Here is a 26,047-nt window from a genome sequence, read left to right as displayed (position 1 = left end):
CCACACTCTCCTATTTTTTCACCCTTCTAATAGCATTGGAGAGTCAAAAAAGCAATGAAAAGAGAAGGGCATGTATTAAGGAATTTGTTATGCAGGATGCACTCAGGCTTCACACCATTTAGCCATACAGATGAGCCCTAACCCAACAGTTACCTCTGTGCACTGCTGTATTTACAGGATTGCAAACTGAGAGCAGAATTGAGCCGAGGAATCTTTTTTCAGAATCATGGGGCTTTTTGTCTGTAGGAAGGCAAGCTGATGCTGTTAAGAGGTAGAAACTGTTAAGAGATCTGGGTGCTTAAGTAAAGATGTGACTCTTTCAAATTAGTTATGAACTCTCATTTTTCCTTGTTGATACCAAGGATGATAAGAGGAATGCTCATCTTATTCAGCTGGCGTGTTTAATTTTCCATAACTGTGATGTGCTTTGAGGTGGCAGTACTGAATGTCACAGGAACAGCTATGAGGAACTAGCATTTTGTACTTTGATTGAAGATACATAGTCAGATACCTGAACTGAAAAACTGAAAAAAAAATTAAAGTAACCTTAGAACAGATCAATTGTTCCGCTCCAGTGTAATCTCTCAGTGCAGAATTATGCTGAAGTTAGCTTTGTAAAAGCCTTGCTGGAGGTCGCTTAAGAGCTACTTTTCAGCTAGCTACATCAGACAGTGAGTGTTTATTTTCTATTTATTTAATTGCCCATTTCAACTGAGGAGTAGTAGCTTATTCTTCTTCCAAGTACTCTCCTTCTGACCTAATGATGTTTCCGAAGCAGCAGCCTTCAGTACCGAGGCCTGTGTCAGGCCCAAGTGGATTTGGTTAAGTTTCTAGCTCGTGTCTTCAGCGTGGAGTCCAAGGACAGCAGGAAAAGCAGGGCAAGCAACACTTTACCGAGTGAGGAGGCTGAGGCCCGAGATGACCCTCGCCACAGCTCCGTTTCACACCATGCCATGAAAGCAGGTAATTCATGACGGGACAGGGAGCAGGGCCGCGTTCTGCCCGCAGCCACACGCGCAGCGCGCTCCTCGGGCAGCCGTGCCCCCCGAGCGGCGGCACAAGCGCCAATTTCCTCCCGCCGGGGCCGGCTCGGCTGCGGGCGGCTCCAGCCGGCCCCGCCCCGCCCCGGCGGCGCCCTCGGGCCGAGCGGCTGCGGCCCCGGGTCCGGGCGGTGTCGGGGCCGTGCGGGGCCGCGCGGGGCCGTGTCGGGGCCATGTCGCGACACGGGCGGGTCCCGCGGCGGCAGCCCGGCGGGGCTGCGGGGGACGGGGCTGCCGCCGCCGCGGTGCGCGCCCGGGCCGAGCCCCTCGGGGCCGCCGGCGTGGACGAGGTGGTGGCAATAGCGGCGCAGCTGGCCCTGGAGCGGTTCCGGAGCGGGGACGAGGCGGGTGCGCGGCACGGCCCGGCCCGGGGGCAGCTGCGGGTGTGGGGAGGGCGCTGGCAGCGGGTCAGGGAGGGGATCCTGCCCCTCTGCCCGGCCCTGGTCAGGCACGGCTGGGGTGCTGTGTCCATCTCTGGGCTCCCCAGCACGGAGACAGGGAGCTGATAGAGCGGGTCCGGCAGAGACCACTGAGATGGAGGTCTCTCATCAGGAGAGCTGTGGGAGTTGGTCCTGTTTGGCCCAGAGGAGACTGAGAGGGGATCTCACTAATGCATATGAATATCTCCAAGATGAGTCCCAGGAAGGCGGTGCAGGCTTTTTGGTGACAGGACAAGGAGCAATGGCCATAAATTCAAAGAGAAGAAGTTCCACCTGAACTTGAGGGAGAACTTCTTTCCTTTGAGTGGCAGAGCACTGAAACTGCTGCCCAGGGAAAGCATTGAATTTCCCCCTCTGGAAACATCCCAAACCCTAGATGTGTTCCTCTGTCACCTGCTCCAGGTGACCCTGCAGGGGGGTTGCACTGGGTGGTCTCCCTTCCAATCCTAACAATTCTGTGGTTCTGTAACATTGAGTTGTCAAGATTACTGCCTGTTGCATTGTTACTGTCTTTTCATTATTATTTATCATTCTAGAGATGGAATTTCCTTCTAGTTTCACTAGTACTGAAAGAGCATTTGTTCACCGGCTCTGTCAGTCTCTTGGACTGGTATCTAAAAGCAAAGGGTGAGTCGGGGTACAGTTTTCAGTTCTTTGGTGCAGATGATAGAATTTCAAGACTAATGATAACCTGATTGATGTTTTCAACATCCTCAACTGTGTTGCAAGGAATAGTATTAGAAAAAAAAGTGTAAAAGTAGCTACAGAAATGAGCATCTTTGTTCATTGCTGTATGCATGCTTGGAAAAGCTTGTGACATGCATTTTGGGACAGCTTGATTTTATACTTTGTGGATTTAATGGCTCCATTAAAAAAGGTTCTCACTGTGATTTCTGTTTTTTTTTCTAAAGATTTTGCTTAGCATCTCATACCCTGACAGATAAAAGTTAACCTAGAGTAGGTTCCTTTTTCCTAAAATAAGTTTTCCCTCCCCCCTGACAGAAAAGGAGCCAATCAACACCTGACTGTAAGGAAGAAGGATGTGTCAGAGGCACACGCAGTCATGACTTGTGACTTGGCTCTCTGTACGAAACACGCCGTTCGGAGCCTAATTCAGCGCTTTCCCGTCACAAATAAGGAACGCGCGGAGCTCCTGCCAAGGACAGAGCGAGGAAGTGCCTGTGCTGTTGAATCTGGTACGTTCAGCATGTGTTCTGATTTGGACTTGTCCATCGACACCACTCGAAACCACCTGCAACCCAGTGACAAAACAAACCTCTTCCTGCTCTGTCCCCTCTGGTGTCCTAACAGACACCTTCAAACAAATGCATTAATTTTCCTTACTTTTAAGGTCTTTTATAACTGGTGCTGTGAGGAATTTGGGAAGTCGTATCATGCACATTGAGATGTCCACCTTGTGTTGTGTTAATTTAGAATCTTTGAGCCAGTTCCAGCCAAATCTTTTTGGAAGCACATTTTGAAATGTGGCTTCACAGAAGTAACTATGAGGTGGGGTTGAAGAGTCAGTGTTACTGTGATGCCATAAGAATGCCTATATTAGAAAATGAGGTTGTCTGTTCTGCTTATAGAAATTAATGTGCTTGATAAATCAAAAATTTCAGTTTTTACTTCTTCATCTCTACAAAATAGATTTGGTCCTTAAGAGACTACTGTCCAGACTTCTTGATTTCTTGAATATGGAAGAGTTCACGGAAAGACAAACTTCTGTCGAAATGTTGGGGTTCTTTTTAAAAGCAAGGTTTTCATCTAAATTATTGCTTTAGCAGCTACAAGTGGAAGAGTTGCACTGTGTTTCTGTGTGCAGAGATGGGTGTAGTGAACAGAAAACATTTGTACCAGTATGCCTTGTTTAATTGCATGGTTTTGATACGTGGTGTCTCTTCTTGACGTGCTTTCTTTGCTGTTATTTCCAATTGTTTTAGTTGTTTAATAGGATTGTTATATGAACCAGAGGGAAGCTGTAATAAAAGTACTGAAATGCAATGTCTTAGGAATGTAAGGGATAAGTTAATGAACAGTCTAATATTTGCCTTTCTCTGCATCTCAAGAATGTATTTTTAGTTCTCCTGATCTCTTAGTCGTTTGTCTTGGTACAACAGAGCTTGAAATTTAGTATGTGAATCTGTTAATGGCATTACATATGTATAACTGAGTTTACAGCAAACTTTTCATTCTGCCAGAGAATAATTCTCAACGAAATATAGAGTAGCACTTGCAATGATGGATGTGAAGTAGCTCCCTCAGAAGATGTGCCTGTTTTTTGGCTACTTATGCACTGCTTTCTAACACATCGCACTGCTGCGTGGGGGCCAGGGCTCTTGATACAGCATGCTTGCATTGGTATGATTTCAGGCAAACGTGTGGAATAGCTTAAAGGTTTAACTCTGTCAGTGTGTATTTCTAGGGGGAACTGCAGGTGTGAAATGTGGGCGCAGATACAAAGGCCACCAAAATACGCCAGGCTGATATTCTCTGGTTTAGTTTGTTTCTCCTTTTGCTCTTTGTAGGCTTTTTTGACTTGGAGCAATGCTCTGGAAGAGTCTGGTTTTCTTCAAAATACCTATGAAAGTAATAACTGTTTTGAAAAATACCTATTGCAAGCACTGCAGGACATGCTATAAATATGACGTCTAAATGTGTGATGGGTTTGTCACTTTACCCACAGGGATGCATAAAAAGCCATCAATGTTAATTTTTAAGTACATTTTTAAGTACAATTTTTGAGCAGTGTTTTTGTGACCTTCCTCTGTGTCTGCATAAATGACCTTTTAACTTGTCTTCACAGAAAAGAAAGAAGTAAACAAGACAAGTGGTCGACTTAATGATGGTATCCCCCAGGTCCCAGGGAAAAGAGGGGAATCAGAGTTTGATTCCTTCAGGCAGTCACTACCAGTTCTTGAAAAACAGGAAGAAATTGTCCAAACCATAAAGGACAATAAAATCGTTCTGATTATAGGAGAGACTGGATCAGGAAAAACGACGCAGGTATGTTGCTTCAATGAAATAAAAACTATAACAGTATTTATTCTAAACTAATGCCAGTTGTGTAAAATTTGTGATATGGGGTACTTTGATGCTATTTCAAGGCTTTCCTTTTCCTGTATGATTGAAAATGTTGTTCCAATTTATTTTCTTGCTTTTGAAACACTAAGCCTCTAGATAGGTACTAGAAGCAAAAATGATTCCTTACAATTTTCTGGTAGATACCATTTTTTCATTAAAATAATACAAAATATTGAAGGGAAAGTGGCTGTGATGTTTGTATAACCCTTTTTCTTCTAAGGCTAGTTCTGTTCTTAGTATCCAGAGTAATCTATTTTTTGTGTTAAAATGTGAGATTATCTGCAGGGCTTTGTTTTTTTTTTAGATTTCTCTGAAGCAGGAGGGAGGCACTGTAAGGTTTTTCTTTAAAAAAAACCTAAATAGGTTATACTTAGAAATTCACTTTCTGCTGATTCAGATATGCTTGCTGTGATAATTGTAATGAAAAGTCTTTTGCAGTGTGCAATATTGATATGCAGTTAATGGTTTCCCTGTGCTAACAAAGCTGTGACTTTCTCAAATAGCAAATTTGAACCACTTCTTTACAGATCCCTCAATTTATCCTTGATGACTGCTACAAGAATGGAACTCCCTGTCGTGTGTTTTGTACTCAGCCAAGACGTTTAGCAGCTGTTGCAGTGGCTGAAAGAGTGGCAGCAGAAAGAAGAGAGAAGATTGGCCAGACAATTGGTTACCAGATCCGGTTAGAGAGCAGGTACCAATGGTACTTCTAAGTGTCGGTTGATCTTGTGTTGGTCTTGTGAATCTTGTGTACATTGAAACTGCAGTATGTTTGTGTTGCAGCCTCACAGATGGGATACGTTACTGCAGGTAAGGAATACGTAAGAGTGAAAAGGATGGCTTTCTTCCTGTGTTTTGCAGTTTCATGTAGAAGGCTGTCTTACAGAACTGAATCTCAGGTATTTTCTGTTGATTTCTTCTGCATGGAAATCCTTGTCTGATTTTCAGATCAAGTCTACACTTTCTTCTTTTTTTCCCCCTCTTCTCTGCTTTTAACATGTGTGGATTCAAAAGGTCTGCAAGCTTTGAAGGTAGGTGTGAAAACCAGCATGCTGTAACAAATGTTATGTAGTGAGAGTTGATAGGAGCCATAAAAGGGAAAACAGAAAAATTGGAATGTGACTGATGAAGCTGAGCATTATTTATCAGTCTAGCCTGGATTAAATGTATTCTTCTTCAGCTGCTGTGTTTAAAACATGAAGTGATGTAAAAGTAGAGGTTTCAGTATCACTTGATGAATTTGTCTGTAAAGCAGAGCATGAATGGATTGTTTGGGGTTTTTACATCTTGCACCGTGTAGCGAAATGACATTTCAGGGAAAGGCCAGCAGTTGAGATATGAGTGACCAGAAGATGGCTAAAGGTTGTGTTGCTTGAGTGAACAAAGATAACACATAGCTGGTGAAAATGAATGCACTTGAACAATGAAGCCACAATAAGAATTCAAATATGTGTATGAAAGCTCACAAGGATATTAAGAGATTAGAAGAGCTGGTGAAGATGTGTCACAAATAAGCCGAATGATTAATATATGGAAGTACTATGCTGGCAGAAGAAGAGCAAAGTCAGGTGAAAATGGTAGAATTACTGGGAGCAGTGCAGAAAATCCAGCTTGAGAAAAATCAATACAATTACTCCAGGGAAACACTGAAAGGGGGAGATAACAATATTTTGAACTGTGGACAAAAGAAATTTGGAGTGGAGATGTTGAGAGGTGTTTCTAGTAAGACAGAAACATAATTTTTAAGGTTTTCTCAACTGTCTTCCAGAGAAAAGCTGTAGAGTACAGTACAGAGGAACTTTTCAGCTCTTTTAGGATGGCAGTAGCAGAGGGAGTAGTGAGAATTGCTGTTTTTATTGGGACAGCTAACTGTGCCCCAGGTATGGAATTGTAACATTTCAGTATTTTCACCTCCTGAAAAACCAGAGGATCAAGCAGATGCCTCTGTGATTTAGCTGTAATGAATTGTGTCTTCAAGGCAAGGCTTTGGGAGCTGTGGGGAGGCTTCTGTGAGGACGTGCCAGAAGCCTCTCCCGTGTGTGACAGAGCCGGTGCCAGCCAAGACAGACCTGCCTCTGGCCAAGGCTGAGCCTATCTGCGATGGTGATAGTGCCTCTGGGACAGTGGGGAATGGGGAGGAAAACCTGCACAACAGAGGCAGCAGTTCAGGAAGAGTGGTGAAAGCATGTGAGAGAAGCAGCTCTGCACACAGGAAGGTCAGTGCAGGAGGGGAGGAGATTCTCCAGGTGCCAGAGCAGCCCATGGTGCAGCCCATGGTGAGGCAGCTGTGGCCCAGCAGGCCGTGGAGGTCTGTGGTGCAGCAGGGATCCTCCTGTGAAGGATTCTGTGTTGGAGCAGGTAGATGCTTGAAGGAGACTGTGATCCTCTGGGAAGTCTGTGCTGAAACAGGCTCCTGGCAGAAGCTGCGGCCCCGGGGAGGGAGCCGCACAGAAGCAGGTTTGCTGTCAGGATTGTGACCCTGTGGGGTCCCACACTGGAGCAAACTGTTCCTGAAGCACTGCACCCTGTGGAAAAGGACCTGTGCTGCAGCAGTTCCTGGAGAACTGCAGCCCATGGGAAGGACCCATATTGGAGAAGCTCGTGGAGAGCCCACTTTCCCGTGGGAGAGACCCACATTCTCCTTATCTTTCTCTGGGGCCTGGGAGTCTTTTTGTTATGTTTCTTCTCCCTTGCCCGTGGAGAGGACAGATAGAGTGGCTTGGGTAGGCACTTGGCGTCCAGACAGGCTCATCCCACCACGTGTAGACAAGTACAAAGGCTATATCCAAGCACAGGCTGAGGAATTGGAACCTGGTTTTCCACATGGAATTTTCTAGTAAAATGAATGACGTGCAGGGTTTCTTCACAGTTTTCTTTTATTTCCTTAGTTATTAATATTGAATCTTATTCTTTCAATTAATACGTTGTCCAGAGTTTTGAGGCGCAAGCACTACAAATTGTTAGGAAATGTCTGGGAAAAGGCATAGTTTAAAAACAAGTGGTGTGCATGAATCTTTTGAGGAGAGAACTGTAATTTCTCTTCTGGTCAGCAGCTGCTTTAATTTTTGATCCATGGAAAGCTTTAAATGGTGCAAACCCCTGAGTTGTCTCTGTGATGTGATCCATAGGGTTTCTCCAAAGACGCTGGTAACATTCTGCACTAATGACATGCTCCTTGGCACGCTGATGGCAGGAGACAGCACTCTCTCCACCGTGACCCATGTTATTGTGGTGAGCATCCTGTGGTCTTTCATGTGGGGTGGAGCAATATGTATTGCTTTGGAAAATGAGGTCCTCATTTGTTTTACTGAAATTTGCTGAGCACTTTAGGTGTTTTTGTTTGGTAGAATCTGAATCAACTTCAAAGACTTTCTGAGTCCTCAGAGTAGAATGCATGTTTTGTGCAGTTTGGTGTTTTTCTGTGTGTTTGCGTTTTTCCTGTAAAAATATCTTATTTTCATGCCAATGGTTAAGTGTGGAATCAGGAGGAGTGGAGAGGGACAGAAGTGTAAATATTTCTGAACTTCCATGGTCAGCAGAAAATCCTTAGGGAGGCTTACCTTGATGTGGTTCAATGTGATTGTGTCAGATTTTCTCTTACCATTTGTTTTAGCAATACAGGTTTTCAGTCCATTTGTTTGCCCAGAGTTTTCTAGATAATGTGGAGTCTAATTGCTAGCAAACTATTCAGATTGTTCATTTGTGATTATGTCAATATTCCTATGATGGAACTGAATAAGTAAAGGGAACTAGAATGTTTTTGGCAAGACTTACGTACTGAAGATGAAAAGGTAAGTTTAGGTGCCTGCCTGTTTATCAGAGTTAAAAAAGCATGAGAATGATTTATACGTTCTTGATGTCAGCCTACGAACTTTGTATTTTGAGTCCTTGTTTCCTTCATTCATAATATAAATCAAAACAGAAGAATGAAAAAGATGATTAATCAGTTATGTACCTTAACTTATAGGCTTTGTGTATGACTTGTCTAAGCAATTTGTCTGTTTTTCTGATTATGTGGTGTCATACATTTTTTTAAATGCTTATCAGTGGTGAAGTGAGAATTTATTAAAATAAGATTTGTAGTTTGTGGTGTTTTCTTGAAATTTGGCTTCAAATACAAAACCAGAGAGGTTTCAGATACTCACTTTAGCCTCTAAAGTTAAGGTGCTTACAGCTTCAGCATTGCAATGCACTCAGCGCTGACAAAAACTTTTTGAGGCATTTTTGTTTCTTTATGGATAGTTTTTTTAAAAAAATCCTATTACTTAAACTAGACTCACACATTTTAAGGCCTCTGTAATGTGCCACCAAAACATGTATTTTTTTTTAGAGAAGTTTGTTTTTGTTAGAAGTTGTGAATCTGTGATGGTTTTTTATCTCTTTTTTTCCCCTTTTGTTACAGGATGAAGTACATGAGAGGGATAGGTTCAGCGACTTCTTGCTAATAAAACTGAGAGATGTGCTGCAAAACCAGAATAATTTAAAACTAATTCTCTCTAGTGCTGCTCTAGATGCAAATCTCTTTATTAGGTATTTTGGAAGCTGCCCAGTAATACATAGTAAGTCGTGATCTTAACTCTTAAGTCTGAGTATACCTGCCCTGAGACTCACAGATCTTACTAAACTGTAGCAAATTATTCTGAGTAAAGGCACATGATTAATACACTGAGAATTCCAGGAATCCTTGTTCTTTCTGTATGCAGGTTTCTTGTTTCTTGACTGTTTGCACCTCATTCAAAGTGAAGTGTTTGAGTCACTGGGAGTTCTGTAAATGCAGGTACATCCTGCCCCCCTCCACTCTTAATTGAAGAAGTAGGAAGAGGTTATTGAAGTTCTGTCTTCATGCTGATACAGGACTTAGGAGCTACATGAGTGTGATATATATCAGTGCATTCCAGTAGGATCTTACTCTTCAGGCTTTGTGAAGGTTGTCACTGGTTACTGGATAAAACACAGATAACTGTACCAGTTCAGTTCAGAAATACAGGCTTAGGCAGATTGGGTTTCACATGAAAAAAGAATCACATGATTCTCTGATTTAAGGAAAATTAGTAGTTGTTCATCTAGGTAAATATTCAGAAAAGACATCCAGTTTTGCTTAGTTTGTTTGCAGACTCAGTTACCTGCAGTTAGACTACATTCAAATGCAAAGAAAAGTTACCATTATTTGCTGGTTTAATTTCATTTGACTGATCTTTAGTAAAGCCAAAATGTAAATGCGTGGGAGATTGCGGGTTTTTGTGGGTTTGCGGTTTTTGCCCCACCCTCCTGGCTTGCAGGTTTTCTGCATGGGTGACCTCCTCTGGCACCTTGCAATCCTCTTACTTTTTCAACAGTAATGTCCAACTTTAATGTGTTTTGAAAAGTAGCTTTTAAGAGAAATGCTTTATCTGACAATCAGGTAGACTCTCTGCATGTCAGCCTTTTTAAAAAAAATCTCAATGGTTTTAGGAAATGGGATTGCTTACTGGTTTATTTTAGCAAATGTTTGTGAGGAGGAAACCTTTTTTTCCTTCCTTTTTTTGCAGATGGAATTGTTTAGTTCTCAGTTTTGAATTTCTGCCCAGTTGAATAAGGTTTGCAGCTTGTTGGAGACAGGAATCTGGAAATTACACGTGATTTCATGTTCTTTGAATTTTTTTTGCAAGGGAGTGCCTCAGTTATGATTGTTGTATGACTTTCCAGTTTAGTCTTTTTGCAGCTTCCTGTTCTTTCAGATCGGTCAATTTGTGTTGGAAAATCTGCTGGCAATCTCTCCCAATCTCTCCAGTTTACCACAGTGTTTGTGCTGGTTATGTAACAGGCCAATAACAATTCAAAAGATATTTTTTCCCCGTTTTTTTTTGTTGTTGTTGTTTTGGGGTTTTTTTTTTGTTTTTTTTTTTTTGTTGTTAATTTAAGAATTAAAAGAAGTGGCTTTGTCTGTTAATTTAATATACAAGGTTTGAGTCTCCTTCAGCAATACGGCTGACAAAATCCTGACCACAGAAACCACATTTTGTGGCTGTGGATCGCTGTAGTACACAGAGTTTGTGATCAGTGTTGGAAGGCTTCCTCTGTGACCAGCTTCTAAAAGTATGTGAATTGTGGATTGTTCTTTCTGAAGGAAAATCCTGAGTGTTCCTGAGTCAGGTTAAGGAACAAGAAATCAAAATGTAGAGATTTTAATCTTCATGCAAAAAGCATCCTGCAATGTCGACAGATAAGGTCTAGAAAACAGTCCTGTTGAAAAAGAGATCAGGATAAATTATCAGAAGGTAAAGGCCGCTGGGATGTCTCATCTGTCAAGAAGTATTCAGTAAAGAAAGCTCAGCTTTGCTGAATTAGTAGAGGACATGGAGATAAGGCTGCCTTCTCACATGATTCTCATGAAAAGAAAGGAGTTCAGTACAAAGATTTACTGTCTCTGTGTGGAACCTTGCAAAAAGCTGTATTAATTGCTTATTATTTAATTACATTTTTAATCCAGATGGGAGACTTACATGGCAAGTTCTTGTTTGTAAGCCTAAAAAAAACCAGCTGTTTTCTTTTTCTCGTTTAAAAAAAAATTGTAGTTAATAATTGTCAATCTTACGAACATCTCCTGCTGGAACACTTCATAAAATTGAAGAGGTTGAGGAGAAACAAGGTGGCATTTGATTTTGGAAATGTTTTGTTTTGTACAGTTTCGAGAAAAATAAACTCCAGTGAAGGTAGTTTTTTAAAAAATTAATTCTGTAAGTGAAGCTGGTGAATATATGATCTTTTACGGATTTTTTCTATTTTAGTCCAAGGGAGACCTTTTGAAGTTAAAGAGATGTTTCTGGAGGACATTTTACGAAGCACTGGGTATACAAACAAAGAGATGGTGAAGTACAAAGAAAAGAAGCAGCAAGGTCAGCAGACTTGTTAATTCTAAGGGTTGGCAATGAGAATCATTGATTGAACAAACAATTAACAGGATTATTTTCTGTTGAAATTCCAGAGTCAGGAGATTAAATGAGCGTGATTTAGATGACAGCAAGTATCTTTAAGCTGTCAATATTTACATTATGGAAATAGTTTATGCAATTAAAGAAAAAAGATCACTTTGATTCAGTGGTTGCATTCTGTTTTCACTCAGTTGATGAATGTAATCTTTTTTCTAATTATTATGCTGTAGAGTTATATATAACTGGGGGCTCTGCCCACATGAATGCTAAAGAAGCATAGGATGCTCTGTACCTTTGGGTGCAAATTAAAGTGCAGCTATTAAAGCAGGCATGATTTTGTACATCTTGCACTAAATGGACAAGGTATTCCCTTCAGTAACATTTTTCACTGCTTTCTTCAGGCATGGATGTATTTTTTTAAGTGTTAACACTCTTGAGCTAAACATCATTGGTTTTAAGTTGATTAAGTAGATACTGCTTCAGAAGTTTTCCTGGCAACTGAAAGTAATGATCCCAGTGATTATTTAAAGGAAAAGTAAAAAATGCAAACCCCAAAGCTATAACATTCAATATCCAGTCCTAACTGGGTATTGATCACAGTGCTCATCTCTGATCACTGGGGTCAGAAAAGTTCAGTTAGGACACTGGTGTTTTCTGATGTTTCTTCCACTAGTGTAGAAAAGTAAGTTGTTACATGCAGGGACTGTATCACTTGTCTTCAGAATTCCATTTGTGGAAAAAGATCTGGCCTGAGATTGTGTGGAAGGTGATTACTTAAGGAAGATACTTTGAATGCAGTAGTTTGGAATAATGGAGGTTTGGGGGGTTAAACACCAAAGTGTTGGGTTTTACCTCGTTTTTATAGCCCTGGTGCAGTGCACTTTGGGTACCCTTAAACATGTCATTTCTGTTGGACTGGTAGTAGCATTCTAGACTAAAAAAAGATGTTGAATGGGTAAAACTTGGTAAAACCTGCTGTGACTAACTTTTTTAGTAGAAAACAATGGATAATAAATATGACTCTAAAACTTTCTTGGGGAATACTTCACATTCTAGAAGAGAAACCGAAGAACACTCTTGCTGAGTGGTGTTCAGCTCAAGATAACACTAACAAAGGGACATCTCGGAGACAAAAATCGGTTCCAAGGACAAATGAGGAGTACAAACGGTTGGATGATGGCGGTGACACAGTATTTAATCAACTGGTAAGTTTTTTCTTTAGTCGGAAGAGATGTTACAGGTGTTTATATTTGTGTTGTATTACTAGCCATTTAAAATCTGTTTTCTAAAGTTCTGTCGAGTCTTTCAGGACATTAACGTATTTTAAAGATTACTTGATGAGGATGAACGGATCTAGCTGAAGTGTGCTCTTCAGTTCGGGTGGTTGCACACAGCTTTTCCTCAGATCAAATGGCTCGACTGCCATTGTGTTCGTACTTGCGTATGACAAAATCAATGCATGAACTGATACCTGAGTGCTGGGTTCTGTGGCTGCTGGGAAAAATAACCATTGCAATTCTTTGTGGGTAATGTATGAGAATAAAGACAACTCTTGGAAAAGATGAAGCTTTCAATATTGTTTTTTGTCTTCAGACTGAAAAAGATGTGAATTGCCTTGAACCGTGGATAGTAAAAGAAATGGATTCCTGTCTTTCTGACATCTGGTTGCATAAAGATATTGATTCGTTTGCTCAGCTGTTAAATCTTATTTTAACTGAAAATGTCAGTGGTAAGTTTCATGTGTTATTGCATAAGAAAAGAGCAACCTCAGATGTACTTAGATTTTTATGGCTACTTTTATCTCCAATTTCAAATGGTGTTACCTTTGCATTCTGATGCTGACTGAAAAAATGATAGGGCTAGCAGAAATAATGAGTTGTTTAGTTAGTTGTTGTTTTGAAGTATTGACAGAAGTGTGTTTCTAAAACAGTGTAGAATTCATATGAACTAACTTCAGAGATAAAGTGAGGAAACAAATTCTCTTTGGGCTGGAATTTGAAAGCAGTATTTGTACTATATTTAGATGAAAAAATAACATTTCTACTGGGTTTGCTGGATTTTTTTTTTTTTTTTATTTCTCAGTTGATTATAGGCACAGTGAAACTGGTGCGACTGCTCTGATGATTTCTTCAGGGAGAGGCTTTTTGAGTCAAGTAGAACAGTTGATCAGCATGGGAGCAAGTATCCACTGCAAATCATCTAATGGCTGGTAAAAACAGAGAAACCAAAAGATAGATTTATTTGTCAATATAGGAGAGAGGAAGAAAATTCTTTAACATCTAAATTAATTTGCTAGCTTATCACACTGCTGTAAGAACTATAGATTTTGACAGCCTCAACAATTTCTAACTCCTGATAATCACATTGTTTTCTGTAAATTCTAAATTGAATTCTTAATTACATGGTCTTGATTGTGAGCTATAAACTTTGTTTCAGTAGGTCTTGTTTAAGATACTGGTTAGTAGAACAACTGTAATCTACTGAATTGAACCAAAATATTTGGCAATTCCGATTTTCATGGAGTTACACATATCAGAAGATCTTTCTGTTATGTTTCTAAATATATTGTAGCATGTAAAAATATTTGTGGATCTGTAGAAACTCAGGTTTTGTGGTCATGGAGTATGTCTTCATATAAACAGGGAAGTACAGTAAATAATTGTAGTATGGAATGATAAGAATTAGGATTCCAGGGGTCTGATATTTGGTACTAACATTTGAATAACTTGGGGAAGAAATGCAATTTAAAGTTAAAAGGGTGAACTGCATAGTGAGGACAGCTTCTGAAAGACATGAAATAGCCAGATGTTATGCCTGGGGTGTGACTTTTTGAGATGACTTCAAGGATACTGCAAACAGGCAGGTCTGATCTCTGCACCATTTTTAAAGGAATGGCACCTTCTTCCTCCTCACTTCCTTGAGCATGTTTGCTCCTGTGTAAAACTGACATTCTATTGTGGTAAAGAACTGTAGTCACCTAAAAGTCAGCTGTTAACACCTATTCAAGCACTTTCAAATGGGAAGTTGCAGATCCAGCAATAACAGTACTGATGTCAATACAGAAATGGGTACAAAAGTCTGATGTCAATTGCCTCTCCTGATGTGCTCTTCATATGCATCTTTTGAAGTGAAAAGTCTAATAAAAATACTTGTGCAACTATTTCAGGATGGCTGTGGACTGGGCTAGGCACTTTGGACAGACAGAGGTTGTTCATCTGTTGGAATCCTACAGGTAAGCTGTAACTGTTTTGCAGAATGAATTGTATATGATATACATAGAGTTGTGATGGGAAATTTGAGATTTGTGTTCTTCTAATCAGAACAGGTTTTAGCTTTTCATGCTCTAAAATCTGGACTTAATAGCAATACCTTTTTTTAAGAATAGGAGTATTTCAAAAAATAAACAGCAAAAAAGTTTGTACTCAATAGCATATTGTTTATGCTTGCACAACTTGCTAATTCTATACTATGTACCATTTTCTTTTCACATGCTTATTTTGGAAACAAATCTGTAATGTGTTTTTATCTATATTTTTTATATGCAATAGGCATATTAAAGAAAATTTGCAGAAGTAATGTGTACACTAGGCCATTCAAGAATGATTTTCTGATTAACTTACAGTTATCATACTTGTGGTAGTGTTTTGTAAAGATTATCTCTACTATAATTTCTTTTAGTGTAGTTTCTGCTAGTGGGAAATTTTTGGAGAAGACGTATCTCTCAAATATTTTTACTTGAACAGATAAACGAGAAGTATCTTTATACTTTGCTTATGGTTGTGTTTCAATGAAGTTGAAGAAAACTAAAGTTAACACTAATAAATAAAGTGGCATCCTTCATTGGGTTAACATTGGAATTGGTAAACAGTAATAGTATGGTGATTCCCTTCTGCTATACTTTAACATCAGAATTCAAGACCAACAGTCATGTTGGTCTCGGTCTAAGTTTGAGTTGATGGCTCAATGCAAACCCGAAGGGGCAGCCTTGATTCTGGTGTATTTTCCTGTTACAGCGCTTCATTCGGATTTGGAAACATGGATGAAAGTTCCAGTTCCCTGGTCCAAAAAAGTGCTAGTGACCTTAGTGCAGAGGACAGAGAGCTACTGACAGCTTACCATCACAGTTTTGATGATGAAAAAGTGGATCTGGATCTGATAATGCACTTACTTCACAGCATCTGTCATAGTTCTGATGCAGGTAGGTAAATACCTAACCAGTGGTTGTGGATTTGACTTCTGATAATCATGCTCTTTTTTCAGCAATCCACAGATGTTAAAACCTTCTGAGTGCTATTCGACATGTATTTGAATTTTCTGTTTAACTTTGCAAACCCACTTCCTTTTTTAGGAGCAATTTTAATATTTCTTCCTGGGCATGATGAGATAGTGAGCCTGAGGGACCGCATTGTTTTGGATGACAAGAGATTTTCTGATAATGCTCACAGGTAAAACCTTTAGTTACTGTGGCTTTTCATTGCTTCTTTTAAGGATCCTTAAAATGTTCCTTTTGTCTTGCATTAGATACCAAGTTTTCGTGCTTCATTCAAGTATGCAGACTTTGGACCAGAAGAAAGTGCTTGAAAGTCCACCTTTTGGCATCCGCAAAATTGCAAGTATTAGAGGACTTTTTCCAATGCCACAATGACCTATTTTGCCATTGCTTTTGCAGTTATTATAGTTTTGGTGGTTTTGGGTTTTTTCTTTGCAGATTCTTTCTACTAATATTGCAGAAACCAGCATAACAGTCAATGATGTGGTGTTTGTCATTGACTCAGGCAAGGTGAAAGAGGTAGGACTGCCTTAAATTTTCCTAGTGTGATTCTAAAACACACAGTGTATAAATTTTGGAGAACTTTTTTTTTTTTTTATTACTTTACAGTAAAGTGAGAAAAAGCTTTTACTAGCTGAGAGCTAGTGCCTGTCAGGCAACAGTCCTTTCTGAAAGGCTTCAACATGAATTTGTTTTAAGACAAATACTGTAAGCTATCCGTCTAAAAAACCTTGAAAATCTTGAATTTCAAAACTTGTGGAGCATTAAGATACTAGAAAGGAGATACCCTCATTAATTCACTTGAAATTGAGAAGGTACCTTTGTATCAGAAGCTGCTGTATATATTACTATTTCATACTTTTTAGAAAACTCCTGTTGGTAATCTAACTAACTAGTAACTTGTATTTCATGTACCCTATTGAGTTTTCAGTTTGTATTCCTTTCTTTGTTTTTCTAGAAGTCTTTTGATGCACTGAGTTGTGCTACAGTGCTAAAAATGGGGTGGATTTCAAAAGCCAGTGCTATCCAGAGAAAAGGCAGGTAATAAATGCCTCATAGTGGTTCCCATTTTGCAGATATGCACAGTCCTTTATGTTTAGAATAAACCACACAACATAGTAATTGTTTCTGGCCTATTCCGGTGTTGTGTTGCATAGAGGCCAACACTGGTTCTCTGCAGATGAGTAGGCGTCAGCATGTATTTCCTTGGAATAATCTCCCAAGTTGTAGAAAAGTGATGCTCAGGCATTTTCCAAAGGTCTGGGTTGTTTTCCCCCCATTAATTTGTTCTCCTTCCTCTTTCTCCCACGTAGCACCCGCAGTCACAATGTTTTCACATCATGTCTATGGGCAGAGGACTGCCTATTTCACTTTCTCCAAGCTATCCATGACTTAACAGGCCATGATTATATTCTTCCCAGCACTGTGGGGGAGGGCTCAGAAGTTTATGTAGCAACAAATGCCTGTTTAATCAATCATATTGGCATTAAGCTGCATGTATGCACATAGATGTATATGACTGAGAGAATTTGCTCATTCCTCCCTCATTCACTCACAAGTTACTTCATCTTTATTCTACCTTTTACTCCAAGGATAACTTCTGTTTAGGGGATGTGAGGGGAAGCAAGAAAGTTTGCAACTGGTTCCTTACAACAAAGGATGATTGAGATTTGGACTGGTCTTAGGTTAGCAAAAAACCCACAGCACTTTACATTAGAAAAGCCTTGTTTTTCTTTCTCCAGATTTCTCAGTGTTGGGTTAAAATTACAGTAAAAAATTGCCACACTCTCAAAAATAATTAATGATTAGGAAATTCTCATGTTGCATGTGACCTAACAACACTTTCTTCATGGTAGTGCCTCTTCTTTTCCATTCTGAGTTTCTGTGTCTGTTTGTTGGCTTTTGGTTTTGTTTTTAGAAAGAAATCCTCATTTTCACAACTTCCCATATTTTATTTTCAAGGGCTGGGCGCTGTCAGCCTGGGGTCTGCTTTCATCTCTTCAGCAGGCTCCGATTTCAGAATATGTTGGAATTTCAATCTCCAGAACTTCTAAGACTGCCGCTTCACGTGCATGTTCAGTTAGAAACTATAACTTTAAAAAATGCAATGTCCTCAAACCATACTACTAATTGCAACAAATCATGTGTTTGGCGGCTGCTTCCAAATCTTGGTAATCTTTTTTTGTTCTGCCTTTTACCTTGCAGGAGATCTGTTTGTACACAAAAATTCTGGCTCCAATTAATTGTCCAATTGTAGACTTTCTTATGAAAGCTCCTGATCCTCCGCCTGCTGTAACTGTGAGAAATGCTGTGCATATGCTTAAGGTCAGAAAAGGAATAAGTTTAGATGGTAATTGTGTTTGATCCCAAATTTGTGGTGTAGCAGTTTACTGACTTCAGTTTGTACTGAAGCTGTTTTTAATTACTTAAGGATGTTTTGAAGTTTTGCTTGTTGTCTGTTTTCATTTTGTGTGTGGGGATGTGTTTTTCCATGTCAAGGGAAGAGAGTGCTTCAAAGTCTTGTCTCTTGTTAATAGTCTGACTTGCTTCTTCAGTGTTTGGAAACAAGTCTAGTTAAAGTCCATTATTCACATCCTTTTTGCTTTCACTGTAAATTGATTTTGTCCACTGTACCCATCCTCCTCTCCTTTATTTGTTTGTTTGTTTGTTTATGAACAGACCATAGATGCCCTGGACCCTTGGGAAGATCTCACTGAGCTTGGTTATCAGCTGACTGAATTACCTGTAGAGCCACACCTCGGTAAAATGGTGTTGTATGCTGTAGTTCTGAAGTGCCTGGATCCTGTTCTGACCATTGCCTGTGCTCTTGCCTGCCAAGACCCTTTTGTGCTGCCCACGCTGGCCTCCCAAAAGCGTGCAGCCGTGCTGTGCAGGAAGCGTTTTGCTGCCGGGACATTCAGTGACCACATGGCCCTGCTCAGGGCTTTCCAGGTAGTCTTTCATTTCAGAGAGTACTAATCACAGCACATCACCCAAGCAAAATGCAGATGTACCAGTTGGATGTAGAGTGGCGGACTGTGATTAAGTCCTCAGAGAAGACTTTCTTTTTGCCTAGTGCCTTTCCTGTGTACTGGACTCATAAATTTGTGAGGGAACCCTTTTTGTAGTATGTTTTGTTTCAAACCCTAGAAAATTTCGAATGTTTCAACAATGTGCCTCTTTGCATCCTACTACACTGAACTTTGAATCATGATCTTAATGTAATGATCTTTATTTATTGTTTTAATTTGACATAATCATCACTGGAGTGAGCACATAAAGAGAATCTAATTGTTGAACAGAAAAAATAATCTGGTTTGATACATTAACTTTTAGAGTGGGTTTTGCATTCATTTTATTGACATAAATGTAATCTTTAAAAAAACACCTGCAGTTTTTAGTTTAAGTCCTTCAAATTAATAGGCAAATGTAAAAACATTTTCAGGCATGGCAGAAGGCACGCAGTGACGGCTGGGAGAGAGCCTTCTGTGAAAAGAACTTCCTGTCCCGAGCCACAATGGAAATCATTGCAGGAATGAGAACACAGGTGCTTGGCCAGCTTAGAGCCTCAGGTAGAGAAGTTGGAAACAATTTTAACGTTGTTTTAAAGTCAAGCATATAGAAATTGTAACAAAAATCATGTTCACTGGTGTAATTTTCCTTAATTTGAAATACACTGTCATGCACACATTCATGCAGGGTATGGTGCAGATGAGGAATTGTGGCTGATCAAACTGAAAGCACCTTCATCTCCACATGCCACTGCGTTTCATGTTTTAATGAATTATTCCCATAGGAAATGTCTTTATATTGTAGAAAATAGTGGTATTCTGTGTCAGTATGAAACCCCTTATCAGGAAGGATTTCAGTGTAATGGTTTCTTCTTGGTGCTGTTAAGGTTGGCAGTGGTGAAAAATGCAACAAAGAAGTCATTTATTTCACCTTTTGTTTCTGACTCCTTTTGAGAGCCAAACACAAGGTAACATGGCACTGTTTTGTCTCTTTCATTTGTCAGGTTTTGTGAGAGCCAGAGGAGGAGCTGATATTAGAGATGTTAATACTAACTCTGAGAACTGGGCTGTAATTAAAGGTGCCTTAGTGGCTGGGATGTATCCCAATCTTGTGCATGTAGACAGAGACAGCCTGGTGTTGACGGAACCAAAGGAGAAGAAAGTGCGATTTCATCCTACCTCTGTTCTTGGTCAGTCTCAATATAAAAAGGTAAAGACACTTTGAATTCATAGTTCAAAAAAAGGGGCACTAAAATCTGTCACGTGTTTTAGAAATGTCTTTTCCTATTTGTCAGTACTTCAAAAGCAGTATAGGCATTTAACACTACAGCTTTAGAAAATACTGTTCTACCCAGCTGATAGAATTGGAGTTGATTCATTTTTCTGTCGTTTCAGTTAGTCCTTTCTCTAGATGGAAAAGGCAAAAAGGCAAAAAAACTGCCCTGCTATAAAATTGTTTTAAAGATATAATGATCCCTATTCTTAAAAGCAAGTTTTTCTCTGAAACTCATTTTTAACATTTCTTTTTAAAACAACATATTTTGTTTTACCATGGTAGGATAATTGATGAATCTGGTTGAATTCTCACACTTTTTTATGTGCATGTGCGGCTTTCGGGGGGTTCTCGCTGCTGTCCCCTGTCCCTCCCCGGCCCCCCGGGACCCTCCGGCTAGCTGTCCCCTCTCGGGGCCGGGGTTTTCCGCGGTCCCGCTGCCCTGGGCTCACCAGGCAGGGCTGGGTCAGCACGGTCCGAGCGGCAGCGTTGCCTCAGTCGCCGTTAGGATTCGAGATAAAGAGACCAAGAGAGACCAATGGTATGCTTGTCCAGAGAGGTTGTATTGCCTGAACGGTTGCAGGGACCAAAAGCCCCGGGCTATTGCCCAGATACAGTTTTATACAGCAGAATTAAGAGTTAAGGTCTAAACAATAGAGACAGTTTTCATCTTAGGCACATCAGAACCGCCCCAGGGGCCAAGTCCAATGGGAACTGCTCAGGGGTGGGGAGAAAGGGGGTTTAGAGAGGAATGCTGAAGCAGGACTTTCCTGAAACAATGGAGCATACATAAATGTATCTTTTCCCTCAGTTTCTCATTTCCAGGGCCTTTCTAAAACAATGGGGCATACATAAATGTATCTTTTTCCTCTGTTTACGATTCCCAAGGCCTTTCTAAAACCTTCCTCCACACTACCATGTCAGCATGATAGCAACATGCATGTATATTTTTATATGTATATAATTGTACATGTATTTAATTCTCAAAATACAGAATCATAGAATGGTTTGTGTTGGAAGGGACCTTAAAGCTTATCTCATTCCAGCCCCTGCCATGGGCAGGGACACCTTCCACTAGTCCAGGTTGCTCAGAGCTCCACCCAGCCTGGCCTTGGGCACTGCCAGGTTGAGGCACCCACAGTGTCTCCGGATAAAATGAGAAATACGTTCAAATTTACATTAATTACAGGTAGAGGGTACAATAGCCTGGTTTTACCTGCTCTTCCACAGATTGCCCCAGCAAATGGACAAGCTGCAGCCATCCAGGCCCTCCCCACAGACTGGCTTATATATGATGAAATGACGAGAGCTCACAAGACAGCAAACATCAGGTGCTGCTCTGTTGTGACACCTGTCACCGTGGCCCTCTTCTGTGGACCAGCCAGACTGCAAAGTAATGCCTTGCAGGCATCTTCATCCTTTCAAGGTACACTGGAGTCTGGATTTGGGATGTTTCCATTGGTATACATCAGCGTGTGACATGCAGAGCTTATTTTTCAGTAATATTTAATACATATATTGGCTGATTCTGGAAACAGCGCTGTTATAATTCCTGTAGCTATTCAGGAAGAGTTTGTTGGTTCTGTAACAAATCTCTCCATTTTGGGATTCCTTACCTATTCAAGTCCATAAATTACACAGTCGTAGGGTCTCAGAAACTGCAGTATAGTTTGTAAGGAAAGAATGCAGCCACAATATCTAATGAGAACTGTAGTATTGGTACTGAGAAGTGTAGTATGCATGTTCTCTTTCTGCAGACTACTTTATTTGAATCATTGAACCAGATTATTCAAACAGAATAATTTAGAAACAATCAGTATGGCAAACAAGTCATGTTGCTTCTAGCTAACACATACATTTTCAAGATATGTTCTACTGATAATTTTTAATTTCAGTTAACTGTACTATTAACTGTAAGTAATAGAGAATATATTTACATTTCCTTCTTTTTTTCTCATTTAAATTGAGTCCTGTTGGAATGGAAGCAAAAATAACTGCTTCTAGTTGTCATAGTTTGAATCAGACTAAAAGTCCAACTTATTTCTAAAGCTTTCCTGTCTTGCTTTTAAACTGTGAACCTTAGAGTAGTACTCATGCTGACTGAATTGCACTTAAGAAAAATAAAGAATCCTAATTAATAGCCATACATATTTTTTTTTTCTTACTGGGTCTTTAAATCTGCTGTTTTACTAGGAAATAGAGGCATGTGTGATTTTGCCAACAGCTTTAGGCAAAAGTTGTATAGTGGCCTGTGAAAACTGGTGAAGGTACATGAGTTGGGTCACATCATATCAATCCACGTTTTTACATAGTAGGACCTTCAGCAGGTCTGGCTACTTGATTGCTGCTATCTGGAGCAAAGACTTTGCAGTGTATTTGCAGAAAAGAAGAGGTAGTTTTACAAATGTTTACATTTAAAGTCAATTTTAGAAGGAAAAATATTGCTGGTAATACAGTAGTATGCGGGTTTTTGTATAGAAATAATAGTAGAAAAAATATGGAAATTCTGATGAATCTTTTGTCTTTAATTCAGGGGGAGGGGTATCTAATGATAGCAGCGACAGTGAGATGGAGGACAGGACGTCTGCTGATCTGGCACTGCTGAAGCTGGATGAATGGCTCCATCTTAAACTGGACCCTGAAGTAAGAAATTACTCCTGGGTTTGCTTCATGTAGAGGAATTGTAAAAAGATGTGAAAAGGTTTTTGTAACATTTGAGTAGCCAAGAATTTTCTCCAAGAATGTCATGGTCCATTTGGGTCTCTCGAACTAGGTACTCTGTGATTTAACCTTTACTTCACAAGCTCATTAAGAATTAAACGGCTTCAATCCCCTTTGGCACAGAGTTGTCTGTTGCATGAATTTGTGTATTCAAAATCCAAGTTGCAGTGTTTGATCACCTGTCACCCATACCTTTCTCTTCTTTTACCTGTCAGCAGAAAGAAAGAGAATAGTCACCTAAGTCAACAGTGAGAGTGCTCATCCCTCTTCCTCCATATTGGTGTGGGTGTCCTGTCTCTCACAAAAGGGAGCAGGAAAGCCTCAGCAATCCAGATGCTGTTGGGTCTGTTTCAAAAACTTTCTGGGTAATATGATGTTTTATATCTGAGCTTGGCAGTTTTGTCCCTTTCCACAAGTCAGCAGATTCTGAAGAGACTGGCAGACAAAAAATGATGACTGCAAGGGACAGCAAGCTGCAGGTGACAGTGACAGCATAAGGGCCCTTCTGCTCCTTCTGGCCTCCTGTCCTGCCTGCATGGTGCTCCATCAGGCCATAGCACAAGCTGGGATAAGCTAAAATCTGGACAGGAGCTGAGAGAACAGTCACATTGGCATATTGTGTTCTTCTTTCTCTGAGAGGATAACCAAAATCAGATCAAAAAAGGAGCACTTGAAGCTGAAGTTGCTGAGAGAAAGTTGCTGTCAGATTTTGGAAGGATACATTTCAAATCCTCTTTGAAATAGAAGTCTTTATGTCATTGAGGAGCTGTGGCTGCAGTTTATGGGTCATGAAACACACAACTTTACCAACTCTAATAATAATACTCTCTCTCCTAGTCATGTCCAGAAGAGTGATTTTTAAAAATTTATCGTAATGGAAGCGTTTCTGGTAGCAGAATTAGACAATAGTCTTCTGAATTTAGTCATCACATTTGACCAGGTGTCAATGTAAGAAAAATATCACTTAGAGCTCTTTTCCATCAACTATACTGAAGAGTGCATGAGTAGAGACTGATTTGAGAGGAAGGGCATAAAGCATGAAAGGATTGAGTTTTCTTGAAAGATAAGAAGGAAAAAAAAAGTCTGTGGAATTACAATACAAAGCTAAGTTTAGTACAGAGCTAAATGAAATGTTTCCAAAATGACCTTGTACCCAAGGAAAAGAAAGCAAATTAACATCATAGTTTAAATATGGATTATTCCCCTTCCCCAAGACCTTAGTCTTGCCTTCAATTCTGGGCTCTCTTTATATTGGAATGCCAGGTGTTGCTTGATAGGGAAAAGACAGGGTTCTCTTACCTGTGTGATCTAATTTTCATCAGTATTTAACAGAATTGGAATTCATTGCAGGCTGCTGGTATGCTGCTGCAGCTCAGGCAGAAGTGGCACAGCTTGTTTCTGCGTCGTATGCGAGCTCCTTCTAAGCTGTGGTCTCAGGTTGATGAAACAACTGTAAGAGCAATTACAGCTGTTCTGAGTGCTGAAGAACAGTCTGCAGGTCTGCAGCAGCCTTCAGGAATTGGCCAGAGACCAAGGCCTGTGACTTGTGAAGAACTTCCTTTGGCATCTACATGGAAGTCAACCAGCAGCAGAAAAAGCTCAACAGAAACAGAATTGTCTGACTCCTCTCATGCTGAAAAGTAAGATGCTGAGGTCTTCTGCTTACTGTAGGTTGCAGTTTATGTATACAAGTATCACTTAAGTTTCTGCTAGTAATAGGTGAAAACAGTGGAAGTACATTTGGAAGGTGTTATACTGTTGTATGCTGCATTGTAATCCCAAAGAGAAGTATTTCATACCTGGGGCTGCTGTTTGAGAGAGCAGTCAGGAATATTGTCCATGAATTGTGATGTTTGAGAAGTAGCAGAAGAAGTTTAACAGTAGCATTAAAAAGCAATGAATGGTCAGTATGAGTTTTTAGTTAGGTTTAATAGATGTTGTAGTTGCTGTAATACATGTGGTCATGCTGTAGGTGGACAGGTCGATGTAAATTGTTCAGTGACTGCTTGTGAAACTCAAGGTATGTCCTTTGTAGGGTTTCAGTGAAATCTTCTTCTCCTGCACTCCACCAGCCAAAGAAGTACAAAGAAAAAGACATTTTGCTCTCCGGACAATCCTCAGATGACAGATCAGCTCAGTCCTCAGTAAAACCTGCAGAAAGCAGTAGCTATTCCAGCCCCTGTGCTACTCCTTCTTCTCCAGTGTCTGGAAAGGTAGAGTTCTCTAACATACTACCCTGCTCTTCCAAAATAATAGAATTTCTTGCTGATATCATTCTGCAGTTAGGTATTTTACTGATAAATTAGGAATCTAACGTAGCTTTTCATTTGTAACACTGCATAATACTTCCTTCTGGAATTTAAAAATCTAGACTAAATATCCTTGTTTCACTAGTTTAATACAGCAAAAATAATTTATGGACTGCTGAGGTAAAGCTATCCAAAGTAGAAAAAATGAGATTTAAAAAAAATCCCAAACTTGTTCTAATAAACGTGTAAGTTTTTTTCAACTAAATGAGTATATTATATACATACTTCTGAAGTTTTTGGATTCTGCCTTTTTCTGCATTCATAATAGATTTTCAGTATCAATACTGATTCTGTCTTACCTGCCTTACTAGGACTGATTTTTGTGATGGTTATTTTAACAAAGCACACATTTTTAATGAGATTACTGTGACAGTTGTCCCTATATACTTGAATAGTAGACTGCAGTAACACGAAGGAGATCATTCAGAGGAAACTTCATGGACTCATTGGAGGATGTAGTAATTCCTCTTGAATCTTTCAGCTTTTAAATTAAGACAGCGTAAAAGGAAGAAAACATGTTTCCCGAATATAGAAATGCGAGTAGTGTGCTGTAGGCTACACTCTAGGATGATGAATTTTGGTGTCATCTCAAGGTCTGTCAGATTTTAACCAATTCTAATTAATCACTAGGCTTTTTAATCCTATTCTGCTTCCTGCCCCCTATTCTTGTTTCCTGCCCCTCATGGATGAATTACTGTGGAAGGGGCTAACAGCAGGCCTGTTAGCTAAAGGAGCAAAAAGAAGCTGAGAGGCAAGAAGCTGATCAAGAGCTCTCTCCAAGGCTGCTACCAAGGAGGCTGAGAGAAGAACTGGAGAAAGATAAGGAGAGAACTGCAGCTGGATAAAGCATTTTCAGAAAGTTAACTAAAGTCACTGTTACTGTTCACCAGTGGTGTTATGTTGATTTTTTGTGGCCAACAGTTGGGGTAGAAGAAGTATAAACAATTAGAAAGTTTATAAAAGGTCATGTTCGATAATAAAGAGTTGC

General features: G+C 40.0%; 1 protein-coding gene across 1 annotated transcript; it reads left to right on the top strand.

Annotated features, from left to right (window-relative positions):
- Positions 1-1,213: 1,213 nt before the first annotated feature.
- LOC144248204 (3'-5' RNA helicase YTHDC2-like) lies at positions 1,214-26,047 on the top strand. The gene is made up of 27 exons (XM_077790147.1): positions 1,214-1,388; positions 2,017-2,107; positions 2,483-2,676; positions 4,287-4,486; positions 5,092-5,258; positions 7,693-7,795; positions 8,967-9,123; positions 11,332-11,439; positions 12,532-12,680; positions 13,069-13,204; positions 13,558-13,684; positions 14,642-14,707; positions 15,489-15,673; positions 15,824-15,920; positions 15,997-16,084; positions 16,184-16,264; positions 16,704-16,786; positions 17,708-17,813; positions 17,951-18,070; positions 18,425-18,697; positions 19,191-19,317; positions 19,761-19,966; positions 21,260-21,455; positions 22,563-22,672; positions 24,101-24,390; positions 24,786-24,963; positions 25,763-26,047. Exons 1-27 carry the CDS (start codon positions 1,214-1,216, stop codon positions 25,805-25,807), a joined length of 3,858 nt encoding a protein of 1,285 aa, XP_077646273.1. The 3' UTR covers positions 25,808-26,047.

The sequence above is a fragment of the Lonchura striata genome, chromosome Z (genome assembly GCF_046129695.1).
Source record: "Lonchura striata isolate bLonStr1 chromosome Z, bLonStr1.mat, whole genome shotgun sequence".
Taxonomy (NCBI): Eukaryota; Metazoa; Chordata; class Aves; order Passeriformes; family Estrildidae; genus Lonchura; species Lonchura striata.
The sequence above is the reverse complement of the archived record's forward strand: the minus strand, read 5'-3'. Positions and strand labels throughout refer to the sequence as shown.

Bases quoted from the DNA above. Each gene is read 5' to 3' on its own strand.
- LOC144248204 (XM_077790147.1), top strand. From the start codon at position 1,214: ATGTCGCGACACGGGCGGGTCCCGCGGCGGCAGCCCGGCGGGGCTGCG. The intron at 13,685-14,641 runs GTAAAAACAGAG...CAACTATTTCAG, and splicing joins TGCAAATCATCTAATGGCTG to GATGGCTGTGGACTGGGCTA. The intron at 17,814-17,950 runs GTGCATGTTCAG...TTTACCTTGCAG, and splicing joins TTCTAAGACTGCCGCTTCAC to GAGATCTGTTTGTACACAAA.